The sequence below is a fragment of the Peromyscus californicus genome, unplaced genomic scaffold (assembly GCF_007827085.1).
Source record: "Peromyscus californicus insignis strain IS unplaced genomic scaffold, ASM782708v3 Scaffold_12__1_contigs__length_115047231, whole genome shotgun sequence".
NCBI lineage: Eukaryota > Metazoa > Chordata > Mammalia > Rodentia > Cricetidae > Peromyscus > Peromyscus californicus.
This window is the reverse complement of record NW_026294413.1, coordinates 6524483-6547305: the sequence shown is the minus strand read 5'-3', so window position 1 is coordinate 6547305 and position 22823 is coordinate 6524483. Positions and strand designations below refer to the sequence as shown.

The 22823-nt window shown below is 45.8% G+C and overlaps 1 protein-coding gene across 2 annotated transcripts in view; it reads right to left on the bottom strand.

Moving 5' to 3' along the window:
- Positions 1-22823, bottom strand: part of Abcc4 (ATP binding cassette subfamily C member 4) — a 229251-nt gene that overhangs the window by 29856 nt on the left and 176572 nt on the right. For both annotated transcript variants that reach the window (XR_008216921.1, XM_052732478.1), the window contains exons 22-26: positions 18163-18282; positions 16965-17075; positions 15965-16065; positions 14540-14731; positions 5248-5403 (exon numbers count right to left, since the gene is read on the bottom strand). Coding sequence is in view for 1 of the 2 variants with exons in the window: in XM_052732478.1 (XP_052588438.1) it covers positions 5248-5403; positions 14540-14731; positions 15965-16065; positions 16965-17075; positions 18163-18282 (680 nt within the window). In the remaining variant the exon portion in view is untranslated. The remainder of the gene's footprint in view (positions 1-5247; positions 5404-14539; positions 14732-15964; positions 16066-16964; positions 17076-18162; positions 18283-22823) is intronic.

The window sequence follows — 22823 nt, the reverse complement described above, 5'->3', positions numbered from 1 at the left end:
GACCTTAAAGAGACACACAGCAGCTCTGGTTAACCTTTTAAACTCATTAAAAGCTCAGGGGAATAAAAAAAAAAATAGAGTGGGCTGTTTAAAAAGCACCTGGCTTTTTGTTTTGGTACAAACAAAAGGGATCTATTAAACATACAAAAAGAACCTGTTTGATCATGATAAAGATTATAGCTGTTAGTGCATATCAGCCCCTAGGTGCTGCTGTAAATGGAAAATTTGCTGCGAATTGCTCTCTGGTTGAGAACATTTCCTTAGTGCAAAAAAAAAAAAAAAAAAAAATAGACCTCAGGTATAAAGAAATTCTATCCAGAAAAAAATTGCAATTCACATTTGCAGATGCTTTCTGATACGCTATTTCCAGAAGCCGGGCTCATCTCTGGGCTCTGGCTCTCTTCTGCAAAGTGGTCAGGGAGGCGGTGGTACAAAGGAAGTACAGGTATCAGCCATTTGTTCTGCTCAAGGAAGTTACACAGGTAGCTTCTCAGGCTACCTTCTTGGCTCTGTCTTGGTTCACTGATTCCTCAAAGGCCAGGTGTTTGTTCCTTAAAGTGGCTGCAGGAGTCCTGCCTAGACCTGTCACTACCCCTGGGAACCCACTTGGTCCTTAACCCCTCCCTATTTCTGAAACGCCCCTGGGAAGTTCAAGAGAGATGGACCCATGAACCAAGGGAGGAGTTTAGGGGAGAGCAGGAGGCTGCTGTCCCCAGAAGAGGCCGGCCTGGCCCATCTGGACCCACAACTCACTTCCTCTTTTGCTTCACCTGAAACACAGTCAACTGTGGCTCCTGCTCATTGAGGGAAGTGGGACGCTTGTCACAAGACACTCTGATGACTGGCTCTCTACGTCCCCACCGAGGCCCTGTACGTGCAAGGACTGGTTGAGTACCTTGGCACGCCGTTAGCCCATGACACCCAGAGAATCCTGGTTTCTACGACAACGATTTTCTTTTGGTGCTGAGTGTCGCTTCAATTTTTCTGGCAAAACCACCTTCCCAAACAGGTCTCTCAGTGTTGCCTGGCTGTGCCGAGATCCCGGGAGAAGATGCCTGCTGGCTTGAGTTTATTTCTGGCTCTATGTCTTTTCTTTGGCTATAGTTTTGGAAGCCCTTTTTAGGTAGGGGGGATAGAAAGACAATGACTAAAATACCTGACAAGACATCATTTGGTTATAAACATTCATCGAGAGAAAGACTGTAGAGCCGCCTGCCGGTGCTGAATTCTGATGCTTCTACCATGTAAGACAATGATGAAGACTAACATTCCTCTAGCCTCAGTTTCCTTCCTTGCCCTTCCTGTCTTTTAAGTCTGCTGTGACAAACACTTTCCCAGGGTGTTACTAGGCAGCGAGCACAGCATTTTCAAAGGGCAGGCGTGACCAGTGGCTCATGAAATCAATGTTGTGGCTCGTGATCATCATTTTGTCTTTTATATGAACCAGACTAGAATAAATAGAATAGAAAATATCACGGCGCAGAGTGGAGTAACAATGCATTATGAGACGTCTGTTTCTGAGCAGGTGACCCACAAGGCATCAGGATACAGTATGGAGATCATCCTGCTGGCCACAGAACACAGTTTAAACCAGTGAGATCCAGAGCATTCGGAGATGGAGAATGTCCCTAAATTCTTTTTGAACCCTGGCTGCACAGCTTCTGTGCCTTAACTTCTAGCTCTGACAAATGAGGGTGACAACAGAATTTTTGGGAGGGTTGAGAGGTTATGAAGATGGTAAACATGAAGGACTCCACAGATGTGAGGAATGATGTCCTCTCTTGAGCAGAGTCCTGAGGGCTAGAAAAATGTACAGAATGTGGGCGGGGCAGAGAACCAGTACAGAGGGGCTTCCCGTTGGCTGTCCAGTATTAATGGACACAGACCAGTCATTGGGAAAAGCTTTGTTCTGGTGAGAAAAACACTAGATTGTCAGGTTTTACCATAAACTCCCCGGCCCTGTGTGCATGCATTTTTGTATGTCTCTGAGTATATCTGTGAGGTTTGGGAGTTTGATGTTTTTTTTTTTCCCTGTCCAACTAATTTAATTTACATAAATAATTTGCTTTAAAGAAAATCACCAGGAATTACAACAGCATAAATTGAAATTAATGAGCCAAGTCTTTCTAGAATGTGTTACATACCTAAAGGCCAATACTATAATCCTTAATTAATAGTTACTATTGACTGGGCATTCTTAAGAACCATGCGTCGGGCCACCTCCATTGTCTTGTGCAGTCGATCCTCCTCCACGAGCAATCTGTGAGGTGACAACTACCAGACCTGGTTTAAGACAGGAGCTAAGCCTCAGAAGCTAGGTGAGGTGACTTCATCTAGGCCACTCACTCCAGGCGGTTGGAGAAGGATGAAAATATGGGACGTGTTGACATTAAGCCCACGCCCTGAAACAGTCTATCCTGGGCCCTTTAGACGCTGCACGGTCTCTCTAAGTTGTTTCTTAAATAACTAACTCGCACCTGGGAGACAGGCACAGGGAGGTTCTGCGCCTACCATGCTTGGTGACCGTGGTCTGCAAGGGCACAAAGCTTGGTTAGCACTGTTTTATGAATGCATTCTCGGGAGCAGATCCACAGAGCACTTGCACAAAGGGAGGGTGGGAACTCATGGAACAGAACCAAAGCCTGGTGATGTCAAGGTGTATTCAGTCTTTGCTCAGATGTGCTTCCAAACATTCCTGGCAGAGCCAAGAATCACCTAACGCTGCTTCTTTATTTAGAATTCTTTTATGTACACAAGCACACCACCATTTCTTATTAAGAAGCATTAAAAGTGGCACGGGGCACGTTTCTAGATCCTTTCATCCCAGGATATGAGAGTACTTTACAGGCACGCCTGTGATCGAGTAAATAAGTCTCCACAGACGGCACCTGGGATTGGAACTCTTCGTTCCACTGCATCCACGCTTCTAGTGCTCAGACAGCCTTATGGGATGGAAGAGTTCTTCCATTTTTTTTTTCTTAAAAGGGTTGTCTTTTGATCTTTTAAAAGAACCTGTCAGAATATACTCACAACATGAAATCTATCCCTTAATTATTTAGTTGTTTATTATTATTATTATTATTATTATTATTATTATTATTATTATTGCATTTACTTAGATGAGGGTGCACATGCATATGTGCCAGGGTGTATTTGTGGAGGTGAGAAAACAGTTTTTGGGAGTCCGTGTTCTCCTTCCTCCATGTAGGTACAATGGGAATTGAATTCAGACCATCAGGCTTCGCGGCCAGTCTCTACTCACGGGGCTGCCTCGCTGACCCCTCCCCTCTTGTGTCAAAGCTCACAGGTCAATGGAACTAATTTTTTATGCTCTCTTATAGTGGTCATCACCAACCACAGAGCTTTTATTTTTCTTAAAAGCTTAATCCCTATATCCATTAAACAAAACCACTTCCCATCCCTGCCTTCTCCAGTGCCTGATGGACACCACTCTACTCTGTTCTCCATGAACTTGACCACTCCTCACACGAGCAGAACCATTCACTGGCTGCTCTTCTGTGACTGGCTGGCTTGAAACACCATCACGCTTTTAGAGTTTACCCATGTTGTAGCACGCATCTGAATTTCCTCCCTTCTTGATGCTGAGTAGCTTCCCACTGTTTGTATAAACCATTTTGTCTTTAGCTATTCATCTGCTGACGGACACTTGGATGGCTTCCACCTCCTGGTTACTGTGAAAACCACTGCTATGAACACAAATGAATGAATGTCTCTGCCATACCCTGCTTTTGATCCATATGTGTGCATGATACACACACACACACACACACACACACACACACACACACACACACACACTTGCTGGATAATGAGGTAGTCCTATTACAGTCTTGTGAGGAGTCTCCAGACTGTGTTCTACAGTAGCTGTATCATTTTACATTCCCACCAGCAAAACACAGAGTTCTAATTTTTCCACAACCTCTTCACAGGGGGGTGGCAATTCTATTATTTTACAGGTCAGGGTAGGAAGTGACAGCTGATGGAGGCCACAGGCTCAGAGCCCACATTCTCCTTCTCACAGGGTGTTAGGTTCTCTGTACTTTATAATAAACACTTAAAGGCCCATGATTGGCACACGCTCAGAAAGCAGGGCTGCTTGCCCTTTCTCTGGGGTCTCTTCTCTGTCTCTCTCTCGTCAGGAATGAGTGTGCATGTGTGTGGGGTTCCTCAGCTCCCCTTGATTGCCAGATGATTATGTAGTGTGAGAACATGCCAAAATAGAAACCCCAAACAGCAAGCCCGAGCTGAATCCACACAGGCGTCAAAGCTGAGTGCAGGATGAAGCCATCAGGCTCCACAGCTGCAGGCCTGTGGGGTCAGGCCTGCGCTGCCTGTGGCTGTCTACCTAGAAGACAGTAATTACTCAATAAAGACTTTCTGAATTATGATGGGTGGAACTAAAAGCAAGTCAACAAGAAACTAAACTAACTACAAGCTTCTAGTGTGTACGTAATCCAGTCTCTAGACACTGCCTAAAAGTCTTCTGCTGTGAAATAGCCAAAAAGAACACATGGTCAGCCTGGGGAGGAAATGGCAACTCAAACCTCCACCACTGTGGCTGCCAGGTATTGGGCCTGTGTGAGGCACTCAGGCTGCACTGAGGAATTTAGCCTTCAGCACTGTTCTCAGCGGTGACCACAGCCCTGGCAGTAGTCTGTAGAGATGCAAACCTTTCCTAGTCTCCCCCAGGACTGCTCCCTCCCTGGTTAAAGTCACTTCCCAAACGTCCAGATTCTGAATGTCTACTCAGCTTTTATATGCCCTGTGACTCTCACAGCCTGTCTCTGCCCCACACAAGACCTTCCATAGAGACCCACTGACTACAGCAAAGTCCCTTGTTACACTTAGGATCTCTTGACCACTAAATAGTATGTGATTATCAATGAATAAAAGTGTAATACCTGGGAAGCTGAATCCAGAATGAATCTAGGTAAATAGCACTGAATCTTCCCATAGTCTGTCTGTCTGTCTGTCTCTGACCAGCCCCCCTGCCCGCGCACACACACACATACACACACACACACACACACACACACACACACACACACACACACACAGTATCTATGGAAATAGCTGGTGAAATTATCTGCTGAATTATAGCACTATTGGCTATTGGTTAAAGGATCAATCCTTTCATCCAATTAAAAAGCTAGCAATAAAATTAAAAGCAATTAAACTTCAGTACCCTTGTAAAAGGAACGTGTGTGGACGCTCTACCAGGCATACCTGAGGTATGATTGACATTTTCTTCCTTAAATCATGCAGTCCAATTTCTGTTGTCAAGATCTTATCAATCCAAATTTTTCCTTCAGGTTCTGACAATCTGAAAAGGGCTGAGATGAGGGAACTTTTTCCAGCTCCTGTTCTCCCCACAATTCCAACCTATAAAGAAATCCAGAGGAGGGATTAAAAAATAACCATATGTAACCGACCTAGGAGAGCTTGTTCATTATCGAAGGTGAATTATGAAACTTTCTATTGTGTGTTGCCTAAAAGTTCCTCAGCCTCAGCTCTGCTGACCCGTGAGACAGGGCAATTCTTCATGGCAGGCGCTGACCTGTATGCTGAATAGCATCCCTGGGGTGTCCTTTCTAGATTTCCATAGCGGCCTCCAAACTGTGGCAACCTGAAATGTCAAGTCTTGGCAAAAGTGCCCCTGGGCACAGAAGAGTCGTATGAATGTTAGGGATTAACCAGTAGCTTCCTCAGGATGTGACAAGAAGGTGGTATTCCATGCATCACTTCTGAGGTCTGGGTGTTCAGAACTTTGAGAACTGCTTGGATAATTCTGTAGAGGTATTAACAGCTCATTCCAGAAGTGTTATACATAAAGAAGTATCATTTCAACCAGCGTCCTATCATTTACAATGAATTCATCTTTGATAGAGAAACTAAATCGCTTGTGGTTACTAACCATCTGGTTACATTGTGGCCTGAGAGGAAATACCTTCAAATTTGCAGATGCAGGTCTCCACGTATTAAAAGATGGTAACCCAAACAGGCATACTGAGATCAACAACAGCAGCACCACAAATAGCTTTTGCTATTTACATGGGGCCTTTCATCTGAGCAGTTCAAAAGGCATTTTACAAACCAATTAATACTCACAATTGCCCCTTGGGAAAGATTCATGTGAAGAATCATTCCTCTTATTAAAGTCGGAGCACAGAGAAATGAAGCACACTGACAATAAGATCAAAGAATCAATGTAACGAAGGTGAACGCTGGTTAGGAAAAAACTGAACTGTAAAAACTGGCTTTTAGGGGTGTATGTTAAAATCCATGAGCAGAAACCTAGCCTTTTCTCCAGTAGGCTTGCTCAACTGGTGAAGAGTGTCCAAAGAGATGACATCACCCTTATTAAAAATCTGGAGTCAATGAAGGGCATAGACATGCTTTCTATCACCTGTAAATTAATTCAGTAAATTACAAAATAAAAACAAACTTCACCATTTAAACTGGAAGGAACCAAACTCAACCAAATACTGGTTACATGCTGGGAATCTTACATGTTAGGTCATTTCAATACTTTCAAATACACTCAGCAATGGCCCTTCAAAAACTTATAGAGAATAACTGTAAGAAAGGTGGCTTTATCTAAGTTCTTGAAATCTCTGCAGATGTTATCCACTATATGGGCAGCACTAGCTTACACCTTGCAGAGGGCTGGATTGTGTACATAGCTGTGTCTCCGCACACACATGCATGATTTGTTCATCTCTGGACATTTGCTCATACAAACTGCCACAAATGAAGACAGAGGCAATTCATGTTTGTGAATGTGGAAAAGTGATCTGTTGGTGAAAACCCAAACCATTGCAGTCTACGAGGGAACAGCTGGATATGCCCACAAGAGACAGGGAACGCTGAGAGCAGCCTGAAGACAGTGAACTCCGAATGTAAGGAAGGATCGTTGAAAACAAAACAAAAAAGTTTCTTCCCATCAAAGTGAAAAAAACATCATCTGAAAGACTTGCATGGGAAATTGATGGATTTTCACAGACGCCCGATGGAGAAGGCTATCACCAAGTACCACAAAGTGACACACAGAGATGGTCTAATCTTAGTTACTTTCAATTGCCTCAGTTTCCCCAACTCACACAAGGCTGATCTCTAACAATCACAGCAACATGTTAGACTTCGGAAAAAGATTATGTGCATGTGTGTGTGTGTCCATGAGTGAGGGTATGTGTATGTGAGAGTGAGTACCTAGGAGGGAGAGCCCTGGATGCTGGAGTGTATGTCCATGAGTGAGGGTATGTGCATGAGAGTGTGGGTGCCTAGGAGGGACAGCCCTGGAAGCTAGAGTTATGGGCAGTTGTGAGCTGCCCATTGTGGATGCTAGGAATTGGAACTTGGGTCCTCCAGAACAGCAGTATGTGCTCTTAACTGCTGAGCCATCTCTCCAGCCCTAACATGTTAAGACTTTTTATGTGGATCAATCTTATATTCCATATTCAGTAGGACCAATATCCAATGCTCCACTCAACAGAGCTGCTGTTTTGGGCTTCCCCTCAATTTCCTAACTTCTTCCTCAGCAAGATCCCAGGCTCCCACTGCCCATCTTACTTCCAGCTTCCTCAAGCAGCCTGGTACCAAGCTCCGAAGATCCTCTGTTTCCTCACAGGATCCCTCTGTTTTTAAAGCCCACAGCCAACTGCTGAATGCAAGGCCACATTAAAAACAAATAAAATAAACTCATCCCAATTAAAATCAGCACAATCAATTTGGAAAGTTAATAAATACCAACCCTAAGTTCAGCACTCTGATGGAATATTTTTTATATGTGGATGCATGTGTATACATGTGGTATGTGTTCCTAAGACATAGGCTCATATATTTAAACAGCGCTGTGGTCATTTACTGTTTCCTATAAACATTTAAGGCACATGTAATACAGTGTACATGATTACTTATTTAATAAATCTCTTACTTGTGGATGTCTCAGCTGCTTACAAAATATCTTGCTCTTATAAACAGCATCATGTTAAATATCCTTGAAGCTACACCTTTGCAAACAACCTTAATTATTTCCCTAAAATAAATCCCTAGGCATGGAACTACTGAGCAACAGGTATAAGCACTTCAAAAGAAGATGCTGAATCCTGCCAAGCCACCCTCCAGAAGCAGATTCTTGATCTCCACTGGCACCCACTACCTTGTGCATCTCCACCCAAGTGTTATAACTTTGTTCTAATCAGCATTAGTTTGATTCCCAAAAGGAGAACCACCTTCTCCATTTGTGTCTCACTAGGAGCAGATGACCACGTTGGCAACCTGCCTCCTGTCTTTCCTAGGCTCTCTGGGTACACCCCTGTCAGCTCCAGCCTCTGATCTGAAGTATAGCTCTGTTCTTGGTGTTCTAGCCAAGAAACCTCCATACGACACTCCTGACCAACTTGCCCATCCTTAGCTCCACGGGTACTTCTGAAGGGTTCCTGCACAAGAACCTGTGTGTTACACACTTGGCATGCCTGCCTCGCAGGTAGAAATGAGTGTGATCCCTCCTATGCAGATGCCTTTCACACTCATTTCTATCTGCTGATGTCATGTGTTTTTCAAATGCCTAATGGCACCAAACACTCCATCCCTCCCTCATGCGGCTATCTCCACTCCTAATGGATTCCGCAGCACTTTCTCTTTAAACACTTACAAACCCCACGACCTACTATCTTCAAGTGGCTCCAGGACCATCTGTTCAGGACTACACTGGACTCTCCTGTATACAGCTGCATTTTCCGTCACGTTCCAAGAAGGAGGAGGATTCCACAGAGGGTTAAGAGTTCATCTCAGCTTGAGCGATTTCTGAAATTAGCCCCACGATATTCATGTACACAATATGCAGGTCGCTGAGGATTGACCTGGCAGGTAAGTCCCATAATCGTGACTAAGATGGTAAGGGGGACAGCCTCTCACTTTCCTGGGGCAGACGGGTTCTGTACTGTAAATGGCTAAGTCACCTTACTCCTGGATAATGACAGCCAAATGTGATCACACATTTACCGTGCTGATCTCTGTGTTGGAGGTGAGACTGCAGACGTGAGATCCTATGACTCTTGATTTTGCAAAGCAGAAAAAGGGAAGGTTGTTCAGAGCCTGTGAACCTATCAGGGATACCCGAGCCTGTACTTGTAGGAGTGGGACCAAAGCCCGGATCGATCTGTGTCTTACCCATTGTGTGGAGAGCTCACTAGTGGGAAGGTGGGACCAGGTTAGGGTACTTGCTAAGCAAAAATACAGTTATTCCCAGGACAAACTGGCACCATGGCACAGGCTAAGAGAGAAGCCTGAGGCTGACAGATAACCTGGAAAACAGAATAGAACTGGTGTCCAGTCTAGGGCAGTGAAATGACTCTTAAAAATGTGTGTGCTGGGGGTTAGGGGAGGGGGCGACAACATGTGCCACAGCATGTGTGTGGTCAGAGCACAACTTGTAAGAGGCTGTCCTAGCCTTCTCCCACCTGAGTTCAGGTGGGACGAGCGTGAGCTCAGATCATCAGGCTAGGCAAACACCTTTATCTTCTGAGCTATCTCACCGGCCCTCAGTTTACCCTTAGATGCCAGGGGTGAGATGAAAAGAACTCAAATCTGGCAGCTCGTGGCCTGGTATGTAACAGAGACTGCTGCTCGGGGTGGTTGGATCGCACGTGAAAACAGTCTGTGACAGAGGTCACCAGAAAGACCAAATCCATGCATGAACGTGACCAGGAAGACTCAAAGTATTATTACCTCATGATGGACAGAAAAGTAAAAAGTTACTCCTGGTCTACAGCGAGTTCCAGGGCAGCCAAAGCTACACAGAGAAACTCTGTCTACACACACACACACACACACACACACACACACACACACACACACACACACACGCACGCACACACACACAGACTAGGGCTCTAGTCCAGACTCTCATATGCTGTCCCAGAAGAGGGTAGGGTAACCCATGGCATCCATTTCAGGGTATAAAAGGAAGTTTCATAGAAGTCAAGGAAAATTACTCACGAGTTAGAACGCTTAGCTGGAGGGCTCAATGAAATGCTAGGTCTGGGTCAGAGTGTCTCTATTCCTACCAAGTTCCCAGATGTGATGTTTCAGGCTTAGCGAGGAATAAGGCACAGGCTGGGGAAATGGGAGTCCTGCACAGGAGAGAGAGGAGGGCTCTCGGAGAAAACATTATGCAAAAAGGAAGAAAAGGCAAGAAACTAATATTTTTGCATATTATAGCAAGGTCTAGCACACATCTGTAAAAATGTATTATCAAGGTAATAGCTTTGAGCAAGAAAAAAAAAAAATAACACGCCCAAATCTATCTACTTCTAGAACTGGAAAACGCTTTCAAATGGCCCAGTACTCTCTCTGATGATCAAATCAACCACAAAATCACCTAAATGAAAAACACAGCCAGTGTTTAGCTGCAATCTGGAGACTCAGGGTGCTCCTGATCTCCTTTTTCTTCTTTCCAGAAATTAGGAACCTGGCTAGTAGTGATCACCGTTTCTTTACCGTAACTTCTGGGATCCCAGAGGATGTCACCGTAAGGGAACAAAGCACCATTTCTGCTGTGTTGGCGCATCCCTACGTCTGAGCCTGAATCCAATACAGAAGCGGCAGCCAGCAATCGGGGGTCTGGGAAGAGGCGTCAGGAGGGGGACCCCATGCGCACAGGCAACAGAGAACATTCCGGGATGCAGCTGCCTAGACATAGGCAGCCTCTAAATGTACATAAGCTAAGGCAATAGACACCTGAGGAGGGGTGGGCAAGACAAGTCAAAACTCAAGTGATTACAGATACAATTCAGCCTTCAAATTCAGTTTCCTCTCCAACCTTTTAGCATCTCAGGTAACCCTACGATTTGGGGTATTTTTAGGATCTCAGACTACAAGTCTGGGGCTATACATTGTTTTCTAGGTTGTTCAACAGAGTTCCTTATATAATTCATCTTTTGTGGCTCCCAGGGAAATTGAAGACACGTGCAAATTAAGAGAATTGCGCCTGCGACGTCAGATCTGATAAGCATGCTGTCTGCAAGCAAGCAAACATCCTACAGAGCTGTCAGGACACCACCGGAGAGGCTTGGCTTTCATCAACGCTGCAGCTCATGTTTTACCCACACAGTCAGCCACCCCATCTCCAGACCTACAAGGAAGCCATGGAAATAATTAGGATCGGGCTTTTGCCAAGTGGCTTACTAAAGCTGCTCACTGCATACCCTTTGGGCACCACGCTGTACATTCATTCTTTCATGTCACAGGGGTATCATTCATTAAATCACAGCTGTGATGAGGCCATTAAATGGGTTGGTGGTACGGAGAGCTTAAAAGGAGCAGCTTGCTAAGTATTTAACACTCCAGGGGCTGGGTTATAGCGCACGGTGGCGTTTGCCTATCACATGTAAGTCTCTGGATTCAATCCACAGGAGCGTAACAATAAAAATAAAGGGAGTGGGGAGGGGGGGGGATTTCCCACGCCCTTTTAGGAGAAGGGCTGGTGACAGAGTTGTCTCACAAAGTGTGTTGCTATAGGCTTCTTCCTGCCTGCATATTGCTTCTCGGTCACACGTGCTCACAGTCCGCTGTCCTCAGTATCTAGCATGTACCCTGCAGAATGCCATTCACTGGGGAAAAAGGAAGAGTGTGGTAGGTTCCCTAACCTCCGAAAGCCCCAGGACACCGAAATACAGATACAGAGTTGAAAACCATGCCACAACACACACACACACACACACACACACACACACACACACACACACACACACGCACGCACGCACGCACACACGCACGCACACAGACACGCACGCACGCATGCACACAGAGACAAACCTGTGGCAAAATACACAGATGTATTTGTCTTAGTTACTTTGCCAAAAATACCCTGACAGAAACAGAGAGAAAGGGTTTGTTTTGGCAGCCAAGGTTCCAGTCCACCACAATGGGGAACTCCGAGCATCAGGAACGTGAGGTAGCTGCCACACACCTCCACAGTCATGAAACAAGAGTGATGGGTGCTTATCAAGTTCCATTTCTCGTGACTCCAGTTCTGGGAATGGTGCCACCCACAGTGGACCAGTCTCCTTACCTGAATAAACTAGGTAAGATGGCCCCCCACCACAGGCATGCCTAGAGGCCTGTTTCCCAGGTGACTATAAATCTCATCACATTGACAACTAGATTAACTATCATTCTTAACTATTTATACACTTTCTAAATTGTGGGAAGATAACATAAAATTCTCCATCATGACTATTTTAAGCACACAGGTCAGTAGTGTTAACTATATTTACACTGGTGTGCAATGTCATTGTTATCCACATCCAGAGCTCTTCTTCGTCTGCAATATAAGAACTCCTGTGCCCATCACAGCCCTCCTCATTTCATGCTCCCCTCTGTCCCAGGCTCTGAAGACATCCTCCTTCATGTTTCTATGAGCTGGACAACTCAGGTGGTACAGTGGGTGTATGTATGAACCACATATACATGCTTCTGTGGCTTCCTTCCCTTTAAAGACTGAACACCATCTGCAGCACGTATCCACCACACTTCACCTACCCTCAGGGTGCTCAGGCTGCTCCCACCTTTTGGTCACTGTGAGTGATTCTGCATTGAACACCAGGACAACAAAAACACAATCTTCAAGCATCTAGAAGAGGTCTGAGAGAAGAGACTTCCACTGAGGCAGACAGTTTACATGAATGAAAAGGGTTGTAAGTTAACCTCAGAAGAACTTAATGGAAGAGATATAGACTCAGAAGTCACACACTTCAGCCTTGGGGAGGCTCTGAAATAAGAGAGGATTAGAAGGGATAGTGGCTATATAAAGCACAATGCTGGTCCTGAAGGGAAAGGACAGACTCTTCAGGTCCCTAGGAACAAAGGAGCTGCTAATACTTACACCTTCCCATGGTGGAGAGGTTGAGTAAGCTGCATGCCACTTGACCTGGCCTGCCAAGGGGAACAACGGAGGCAGGCACTAGGTAGGACCCCAAACTTATCTTTTATCCGCAAGGGTAGGGAAGGAGCTACAAGGCTGCAGCAGTTTGTTATCAACTGAGCATCTGGGGAGGGAGGGGCTACAGGGATCATGGGCTGATTTCTAGGAGAAAGAAAGAACAGCTAAAGGCTCTGTACCACAGAAGTCAAGATGTAAGCATCGGCCAGCGGCAGGAAAGGACAGCCAAGGCTGCGACTTCAGGTGCCCACCGAGAGCCGAGAGGGCAGCCAAGGACACCATGTGTAGGGGTGCCTTCCTGTGCAGGGAGCCAAGGCTGGAGCAGCATGTGGGCACAGTGCTTCTTATTGCCTGGTTTGCTATGGTCTGGTCTGCTCAAGAGTCTGCTCTGGTCCTGGTCCAGGGCACCAGACCATGAGTGCAAGAGCCACTGAAATAGGTGTACTTGCTGGCCGATCAGTCCATACCCCCCCACACTCCCCAGCAGGTTCTGAATCTCTTTAATCTACTCTGCCTGAGTCTCTTCAGCCTGAGCTCTGGCCACCAAGCTCTGGTTGGGTGCCATGGTGGCTGAGAACTGGCCTTACAGTTCTACCAGAGTAGTCTGGGCCTGTATCACAACAGCAACAGCTTGCCCAGGACAGGAGGCAACAGGGGAGCACAAATCCGTCAGCTGTGGGAGATAACGGAGAAAAGAGAGGCAGGGTGTCCAACCTGTTGACACCGAGACAGGACAAGGTCATCTACAAGGTACAACTGAGTTACAAAAGAAAAACTGCAAAACAGAAACACATCCAAGTTTTCAGTGAATGTATAATTTTCTGATGGTCTATGTTCACAGCTAACCTGGACCTCATGCGGCCCATGGGTCAGGGGTTGGGCACATCTGGGAGGAAAGCAAGAAAAACCAAGGAAAAGGACTAGGGTACCGGATAAGGAGAGGAGGGTTGGAGTGGAAGATGGGATGAGGAAAAGCATTGGACTCAACGGAGGAATAAAAGCAACAGGAAGGAAGTAGACAGGGATGTCTCAGTGACAAGGATCCAGGGACATCATCAGATTAGATAATTATTATGACTCGTTAGATCAGATACATTCTCTCTCAATTATATTTAACTCTAGACAGGTTAAATGCCAGGAAAGCTAGGTTCTTCTTCAAACAATGAGAATGTTTTTGATAAAAAATTCAAAGCTATTATATAATACTTCAGAATAATTGAAAAAGTTAATAAGTGGGGATTATTTTTAAAAGAGAATACTTTTGCCGGCTGGTGGTGGTGCACGCCTTTAATCCCAGCACTCGGGAGGCAGAGGTAGGCGAATCTCTGTGAGTTTGAGGACAGCCTGGGCTACAGAGTGAGTTCCAGGAAAGGCGCAAAGCCATACATAAAAAAAAAAGAGAATACTTTCCCATCATATGTTCCATCTCCAAAGACTTACCTACGCACTGCTGGACTGATTAGCATCCACAGAGGAGCAGAGAGTCTTGCTGACAGACTCAGCAGGAAGTTAGCATGCAGATGTGGCCTTAATTGTCAGTGGAAACCCTAGAGGAGCAAGATGGTTTAAACCAACCTTTTCTCTGGATTTGATGAGTGCGGTCAGGTGCTTGAGTACCAGAGGCCCATCTAAGCTGTAGGTGAAGTTCATATTGTCAAACACGATCACCCCTTCGTGGGGCCAGCCTGGGGGTGGGCGTTTCTGGTACTCCCAAGGCGCCTCCTTTTCTAGGTCTGTGTATTCAATCACCCTCTCCACAGAAATCATCTGAAACAGAAAAGGCATCCACATGAGTCAGGAACCAGGGGCTTGCTCGCGGAGATATCTCACCTACACACAGCTGGGCAAGGCCCGCGTGGGTCTTTCCATCTACCAAGACCATTGAGGACCCTGATGACTTACATTTTACTCACCACCATCTGATACCTTCACTTATTATAGCCAATCCCTTCAACCTTCCAGCACTAAGTGAAAAGCAAGAGGAGGGGCTGAAGAGATGGCTGAGTGGATAAACTGACTGCTGTGCAAACATGAAAACCTGGGTTTGGATCCCAGCACCCCTGTAAACAAAAATCTAAGCACTGGGATCTGTCACCCAAGTGTTAGTGGGGTGGAGACAGATGGCAGGGCTCACTGGCTAGCCAGTTGCACATGCAACACGCACAATACACACACACACATGCACCTTCCACAAGCACAAAAAAATGAAAAAAAATTAAAACCAAGAGTTTATAACCAACACTCAATAACCTCTTGCTACAGAATGGCCACTCATTCTAGACCAGTTACCTCATACATCTTCAAGTCCCTCAGTAACAATTTCTATTGTGTGGGAGAAGAGAAATGGAGGTATCCCATGTTCACTGTTTATCTCATTAACAGGAATAAACACTTTGAAGAGAAAGCAATTCTCGTGCTGACTAAACCTTCTGCTATCGCCATGACCTGCTACCTTTGAAAAGCACCTTAGAGATGGGAGCTTGGCCACCAGGAACCAAGAGCAGCAATCCTGGGGCCTCCTGCCTTCTACTCCACTCCTGGGAGATGCTAAGGCTGGTGATGAGAGTGTAGGAATGGGGGAGTGGGGAGAGCTATTAATTAAACAAACAGTCTCAAAATACGGAGTTCTTCTTTTACCAAGAATGAGGAGTTATCCATTAAGAAACAAAAATAAACAGGCCTCTGAGAAATTAGCCTATATCCTCTCTTGGATTTCAGAACTTCCCTCCTACAGAGGCATTTATTACATTTGAAGACAGCTTGTGATGAATCTAAAACCTGCTGACATAGCATACAAGAGACAGAGAAAAAGATGTATACATTTTATTTTACATTAACATTAAGCAGATGGAAGCGGGACCTTAAAAAAAAAAAACAAACAAAACTCCGTTAGCTACGATGCAAAAATAACAGTTTTAATATTTTACATAAGAATTGCTTTTATGTCATTGAATGGCAAAGGGGACTTTAAAAGGCTGAAAACTCTCAGATAAACATTACCATATTCTCCACTTCGGCACTTTGTCGCACAGACCACTGGAACATCCCCATGAGTGTGAGGGCGTAGGATAAGGCCAAGCCAACTTGCCCAGCATCCAAAGCTTTTCAAGGAGGAAGGAGAAAGGACAGTCAGCCTCAATGGCAATCCCAGCCTGCTACCTTCTGCTACCTTACCAAGAGGATCCAATGAGTTGTATACAACGAAAGTCATCTTTACCTTTCTATGTATATTGACTGAGATCATGATGCAATTTTAAAAGCCCATTATGAATGCTGAAAGACTATTTAGATGAGTTTATTAATCTCAGTAGTATTGTCACACGTTTGAGAAAGGGCATTGTATGTGTGAAATGTAATGTTATTATTCAGACTCATTATGGTTTAAAGCCTGTTACATAATCCCACTGTCTATGTTCCATGTAACCACAGTTGGAAACCACGGCAAACAAGATGATGTGTTATAAGAGTCAATGCTTTTGAAAGTAAAATACGACTCCCACTGTTCTATTAATAAACACTGTAACTCAATGGTGTCACCGTAGAGGGGTTAGGCATGGTGAATTCATGCTGCAGGTGCCAATACCTGCTCCTCTGGTACCCACCTGGCAGTGAGCATGCTGGGCATCTCTCACACCCATGTGCATAGGGACATCAACAAACCAAGAAGTCCCAGGGCTCAAATATAAAGCCCCAGTCTGGACAAAATGTTAACAGTAAACTTGGTTCTCATCTAAGGGCTACCAGATCAGAGATTTTCAGAATGTCACTGTACAGACCTCAGCTCATCCTAACAAAGATAAAAAGAACTTACCCAGACTCTCTCATCGGATCATACTGCACGATCCTACCCACCCTGACATGTTGTAAAAACTTTAACACACTTTATTAGAACCACACAGAATGTGCCATTAGACAAGGTGGCAAGAGTTTAATTTAATAACTGTAAACACAGCTATAAATTGTAATCATACCATAAATAGTTATCCACATCTGCACTTACTTTTTGCCAGAATCAGGGACCCGAAGGCAACAACGATGACAAAAATGGCACAGATGGCATCCAGACGCACGGCGAACCATCTCGATGTCGTCAAAAACAAGAACCAGGCCTCTGGGTTTGAGAACCAGAACAAGCACGGTGAGTAAGTACAAAACCCTATGAACTGCAGTGAGCGTGATGGGCACTGAGACGCTGAGACGGAGTAGGGCAGCGAGGCCGCACACTCCACATTTCCAGAAAGTCAGGAAATGCAAAGCAATGAATGTACAACACATACCCCAAACAGTACAGAGGATTTGCAAAAAAGAAAAGAAAAAAAACACAAGGAATTGAAAGATACACCTAAGAGGTAACAAGCAGGTATATATACTCATAATAAACATGGAAAAATGTCTTCTACTTCTGGAAGTACTAGGCTATGATATGAAGCCCACCAGCGTATAGGTTGACTGCTCCCAGTTCTACAGCAAAGGACACAGCTCCCAATTTGCCTCCAATACTTTCCTTCCTTGAGCGTTCTGCACACACTGGGGCTGGGGATGGGACACGGCTTAGGGGCTGCATCCAAATGACTAGTGTGCTAAAAGGGACCTCAAGTAGTTTTTAAAGTGCCCTTGAGTCATCAAAACACAGTAAAGGTGGAGCAGATTTTACAGACTTACTCCTGGGGGGAAAGAACTCACACAGACATAAAGAACAGCAAGCGGGCAGCAGCCGTCAGTCACATCTGCTGCCCTGTGTCCGCCAACTAAACAGTTAGCCATCTATGGCCCACGGACCAAGAAGGGTCAGTCCATCACATGTCTGTGAAATCAAGCTTTCCTGGAGTCCAGCCACAGCCCATGCTGATGTACTGCTGGCACTCGCCTCCTGCTTACAGCGACCAAGGAAAAATTGCAGCAGGGACAAGATAGAGCTCACTGAAGGAAGTGTTTGCCAGGGGGCCTTTTGCAAAATAGGTCTGCTGACTGAGGCCCTAAACAGACAGGGAGCCACAGGAAGGATTGAGCAAGCCAATCAGAAGAAAGCCAGACACAGGAGAGATTCTGAGAGGGTTCAGAGCCTAAGAGCAGATGGAGAAGGCATGAGTCCAGGAGCAAGCAGAGGTGCGGGCCAACAAAGCCAATCGCCTATAGGCATCAAACCCGAGGGAACGGCAGCTGCCAGTTTTTGAAATCACTTCCAGAAATGTACAGACCTGAATGCAAGTCCTGGTGCGCATCAAACAGTTCCTGGAACCTCTCCTCAGCTCGGTATGACCGGATGGTCCAGAGTCCCTGGAGGGAAGAGGACAGGTGGGAGAAGACGGGACTCCGCGCTGTGGAAACAGGGATGGACAGAGAGCAGGAAGCTCAGTGGGGCTGGATGCACGGCCTCCCCCGGCCTCCCATGCTCCATGGTGTAGACGCCATCACCAAGCAGGGCTCTCGGGGCTTCCTAAAGGGCTCTAGGTCTCTACTCAAAGCACTCCCGGAAGCCTGCAGAAGACCCTGTCCACCCACGCTCAAACCCTGGTCAACGGAGCCTCATTTTAAAGATGGGAATGAGTGCTTCTGTTCGGTACGCCCTTGACCAAAGCCAAACCTAGTTCCCTTCTCTAGCCCATCCTTCCAGGTCTCTTCTTTCCTATACTTCCCAGCTATTTCTTTGGGAAGAAATTACTTTCCACTGATTATTTTAATTTTGGCCAGTAGTGTTCTAAAAAATAATTTCATTAGAGGACTTATCACAGAACATTCAAGCAAGATATGTATGCGTCTTTCCCCATCTTAGACTTATTTTAAGGGCTGGCATATGACTATCATTTCCAAATTACTAAAAGAGTACCCGACACAGACAGACAGACAGACAGCCAACAAGTAAGCCAAATGGACAGGGTCTCCTCTGTGCATCCAAGAGAAGCTTCCTCTTCCCACCAGTGTGAGAATAGTCTTGTACGGTCACATGTGTCTGGGTGCCACACAGCACTCGTGCCCATACCACTGACCCAGATGGGATCTCTCTGGGCTGGCCTGGACTTCAGCGTCAGTCTGTATGACTGCCCACTTGGAAACTTATTCTCAAGGTGGAGGTTAGTGTGGCATGTGTCACTGTCCTTACTTTCCCAGACTCGCATTGCAGTCTAAGTGGCTTCATCATCGTACCAGAATTTAAAGGACAAATTCTCCTTTGTCTGTCTTTGACTATGGGGACTAACGTCCTGCTGCAATGGGTTTTGTGTTTCCAGAATCCTGCATCATGACCACCAGGGTGGTGGTCATGGCACGTGGGCTGCCCACTGTTAGGCAAGGATGGTTCCCTGGCAGGCTCGTTCTACACCATGGGTAAGACTGTACTGGGGGCTAGAGTAGATCAGGAGCCCATGACCCAGCAAACTGTCTTCAAAGGGCTGACAGCAAACACACTAGATAGCTGAGGATGACCCTGAACTTAGGGCCCTCCTGCCTCCAGCTCCAGAGGACAGCGATTACAGGTGTGCACCACCACGCTCAGTTTTACGGTGTTGGGTATTGAACCTATGGCTTAGTGAGTGCCAGATAAGAACTCTATCAGCTGAGCTCCTTGTTTATGCTTTTCAAGTGAGGATACTGACGAATCATCGCCATGTGGCTGTAGATAAAGCATGGAGGGTTTGGGAGTGAAGAAACTCATTTTATAGCTTGCTGCATGGAGCTTATAAAATGAGGGGAAACAATCAAGAGAAAATGTATGCTTATTCTTTGGGGCATCCCTGTGCCTGTCTGTGTGACTGCGCTGTCTCCCAGTGGCATGTGTACTGTGCGCACAAGTACTGCACGGATTGGTGGTGAGGTGTGTGTTGGGATACACGTGCACCTAGACAGAGAATCTTCTTGTAAGTCAGAGTTCACTGGCGGGTAATCAAGGAAGGAATACATTTCTAAAGACAAAACACTGGGGCCAGGGGAGATGGGCAGCCTCTTCACTGAGCATGTGGCCCCCTGTTTCTCCCTGAGGCTCTTTCCTGACCGGGCTACCTGACCAAAAGAAGTCTTCCCGTGCGATATTCCTTTCTGAAAGGAAACACTCTCTGAACAGAGCCCTGCCAACCAGGACTGTACTGTCTGAAGAACCCTAGGTAATTGGGGGCGAACGTTCTGAAGGTGCCCACACTTTCACGTTCCCGCTCTCTCACCCATGCTATTCTCCCTCTTCAGTGTACTGACTACATGTCTACCCCTTAAAGATGGATAAGGGAACCTAAGTGGGCTGAACCTACAGCAGCCTTTTCTGTAGGCCTCAGAGAACGTCCCGCCTGGCATGGAATTGTCATTCTGCAAACAGAGTATCTGCATAGATGACTACCCTGTAAATCCCATGCTTGTTACGGTACCAGGAGAATGCCAGAGTCTAGCTATGGAGAGTCTAGACACACTGTGCCCTCATTTCTGGGATAAGTGATACCACGACATGAAAACTCTTTAATCACAGCTGATGCTGTCAGAGGTGGTGGTTACCAGGGAAGGTCGCCAAAGTAACGTGTCAGCCTGCCCATCCTCACTGTTTCTTGTTAGATCAACGTCACCACTGGGTCTCAAAGCTGAGGTTAAGGACAGATCTACTTTAGAACGTAGGTATCACTTCAGCCTTGAGCACCAGAAAACTCCAGGTCAATTTAAATGTGCCCTAAGAAACTTCTGTACTTAAATGCACCCCAGGAGGTCTTTTTAAAAAAGAAATTGTTGGAGTGGAGATGGCATGTATGTCCCATGGCATGCCCGTGGAGGTCAGAGGCCGATTTCATGGGGCTGGTTTGCTTCCACCTTTACATGGGTTCCAGGATGGGAGAGGAGGGCAATCAAACACAGATCAGGCAAGCACCCTCACCCACCCAGCCACCTCAACATCCTACCCCAAGAGCGGGGCAGGAACCTGTACCATCAAACAGTGGTCCTGTTTCTTCAGTGCCCTGCTTATCTGCTCAGGGCCATGCAGGGTGTCAGCTGGGTAAACAAAGGGCATTGCAAAGACAACTAACTAGCATGCAACATTATGGAGGTCATCTTGTCTTTTTCCCACATCAATGCAAGAATATCCTGAAATAGACTATGACACTGGTGGCATTCCTCAGCAATTTCAGGCAGATAGAACCCCACATTTCATAATACTGTGGCATGTTCCAAGACCCCGAGGGCTCTCTGGGACACAACCTAAGAAATTATGCTTCTTCTCAGGGAAGGCTCACGGAAGACAGCTGCAGGCCACATTCCTGCCCTGCCACGACACCTTCAGGATGTCATGAAGTGTTATGGAAGACACGTCACTACTGTTTTTAATTTCCTTGTGTACAAAATTCTATTATTGCCTTTGGTAGTGGCCAGCAAGGACTTCCAAGCATTACCTCAGGCAATAAGAACCCTACAAGGCAGGTATTAATAGCCTTCACAAAGGGAAGAAGGCATTGGAGGTACTCAGAGCACTATACATAACTGTCTTACTTCCAATGTACCTTTAATCTGAGCCAGTGTCTCAAAACAAAGACAATCTGAATTAAGTATGCCATGTAGCTAGAGTTTTCCTGCCTGGCCCACAGTCAGGACAAATCTCTCTCACCCGCCAGTCCCACAGCCGTCAGACCCAACCAAGTAAACACAGACTTATATCGGTTACAAACTGTATGGCTGTGGCAGGCTTCTTGCTAACTGTTCTTATAGCTTAAATTAATCCATTTTCATTAATCTATACCTTGCCACATGGCTCGTGGCTTACCGGCATCTTCACATGCGGCTTGTCATCATGGCGGCTGGCAGTGTCTCTCTGACTCAGCCTTCCACTTCCCAGATCTATTCTCCTCCTTGTCCCGCCTATACTTCCTGCCTGACCACGGGCCAATCAGTGATTTATTTATTGACCAATCAGCAACACATTTGACATACAGACCATCCCACAGCAATGCCATGTATCACTGGATGCATTTTTCTCTAGACTCCGTCACACAGAACACTCTCAAATCTTACTCAGCTAACGTTTAATAGGAATCTCCTTTACTGGGCTTCTTATTAAGCATCTCAAGTTGAACAACAAGGATCTGACATGGAACTCATTAAAAGAGCAGACTCCAGGATCTATGTTTTGAAAATATATATCATAGGTTAACACTTGGCTAGCTGGTGCCCATGGCAGACATCGCTAATGGATCACAGCACCCTGATAGAAACGGCATATACCCTCACAATCTAGGCATTACTAAATGACAGTGTCAACTTGAGATAGGCAGCCAAGTACTGTTGTGGTTTTATGTGATTCTCTACCAGTGGCCATCGCAACGTTTGCTTTTGCAAAAAATTAAATAAATAAAAACATAAAAACAGTATGATAAACTCTTATTAAACCCATCGATAGTTACAGAGGCAGTTAGCGAGCATAATCTAAAAATAAAATCTAGAGCTCTAAAAACCTCTTGAAGCTCAAGGATGAGGCAGGTTCATGCCTTCTTGTCACGGCAAACAGGTAGCTTCTTTTGATGGTGGCATTGGCCACACAGACACCATCAACCGGTGCTTGATAGAAACGGTGGAACTGTAACATCGACTCTCACTCAAATGGCTAACAAGAGACGGTTCATCTGGTTATCTTTAAGCTTACTGTTGCAGCCAGCTAGGGTACCACAAACCCTAAGAGTCCAGCAGGGGCCCAGACAAAGGTATGAGAATTTCTAGGTCAAAACCGTATCAAGGTATGTCTTGGGCACCAAGACGGGAAGTCCTACATGGAACTGGAAGGAAACGGCTCAGTGGCTCTTGCCACCAACAAAAGTCTATGTCAAGGTGATGCTTTTGGGATGGCCAGCCTTCCTCTGAATATGTTCACAGCGTCCTCTGCAACAAGGCTTGTGAATGA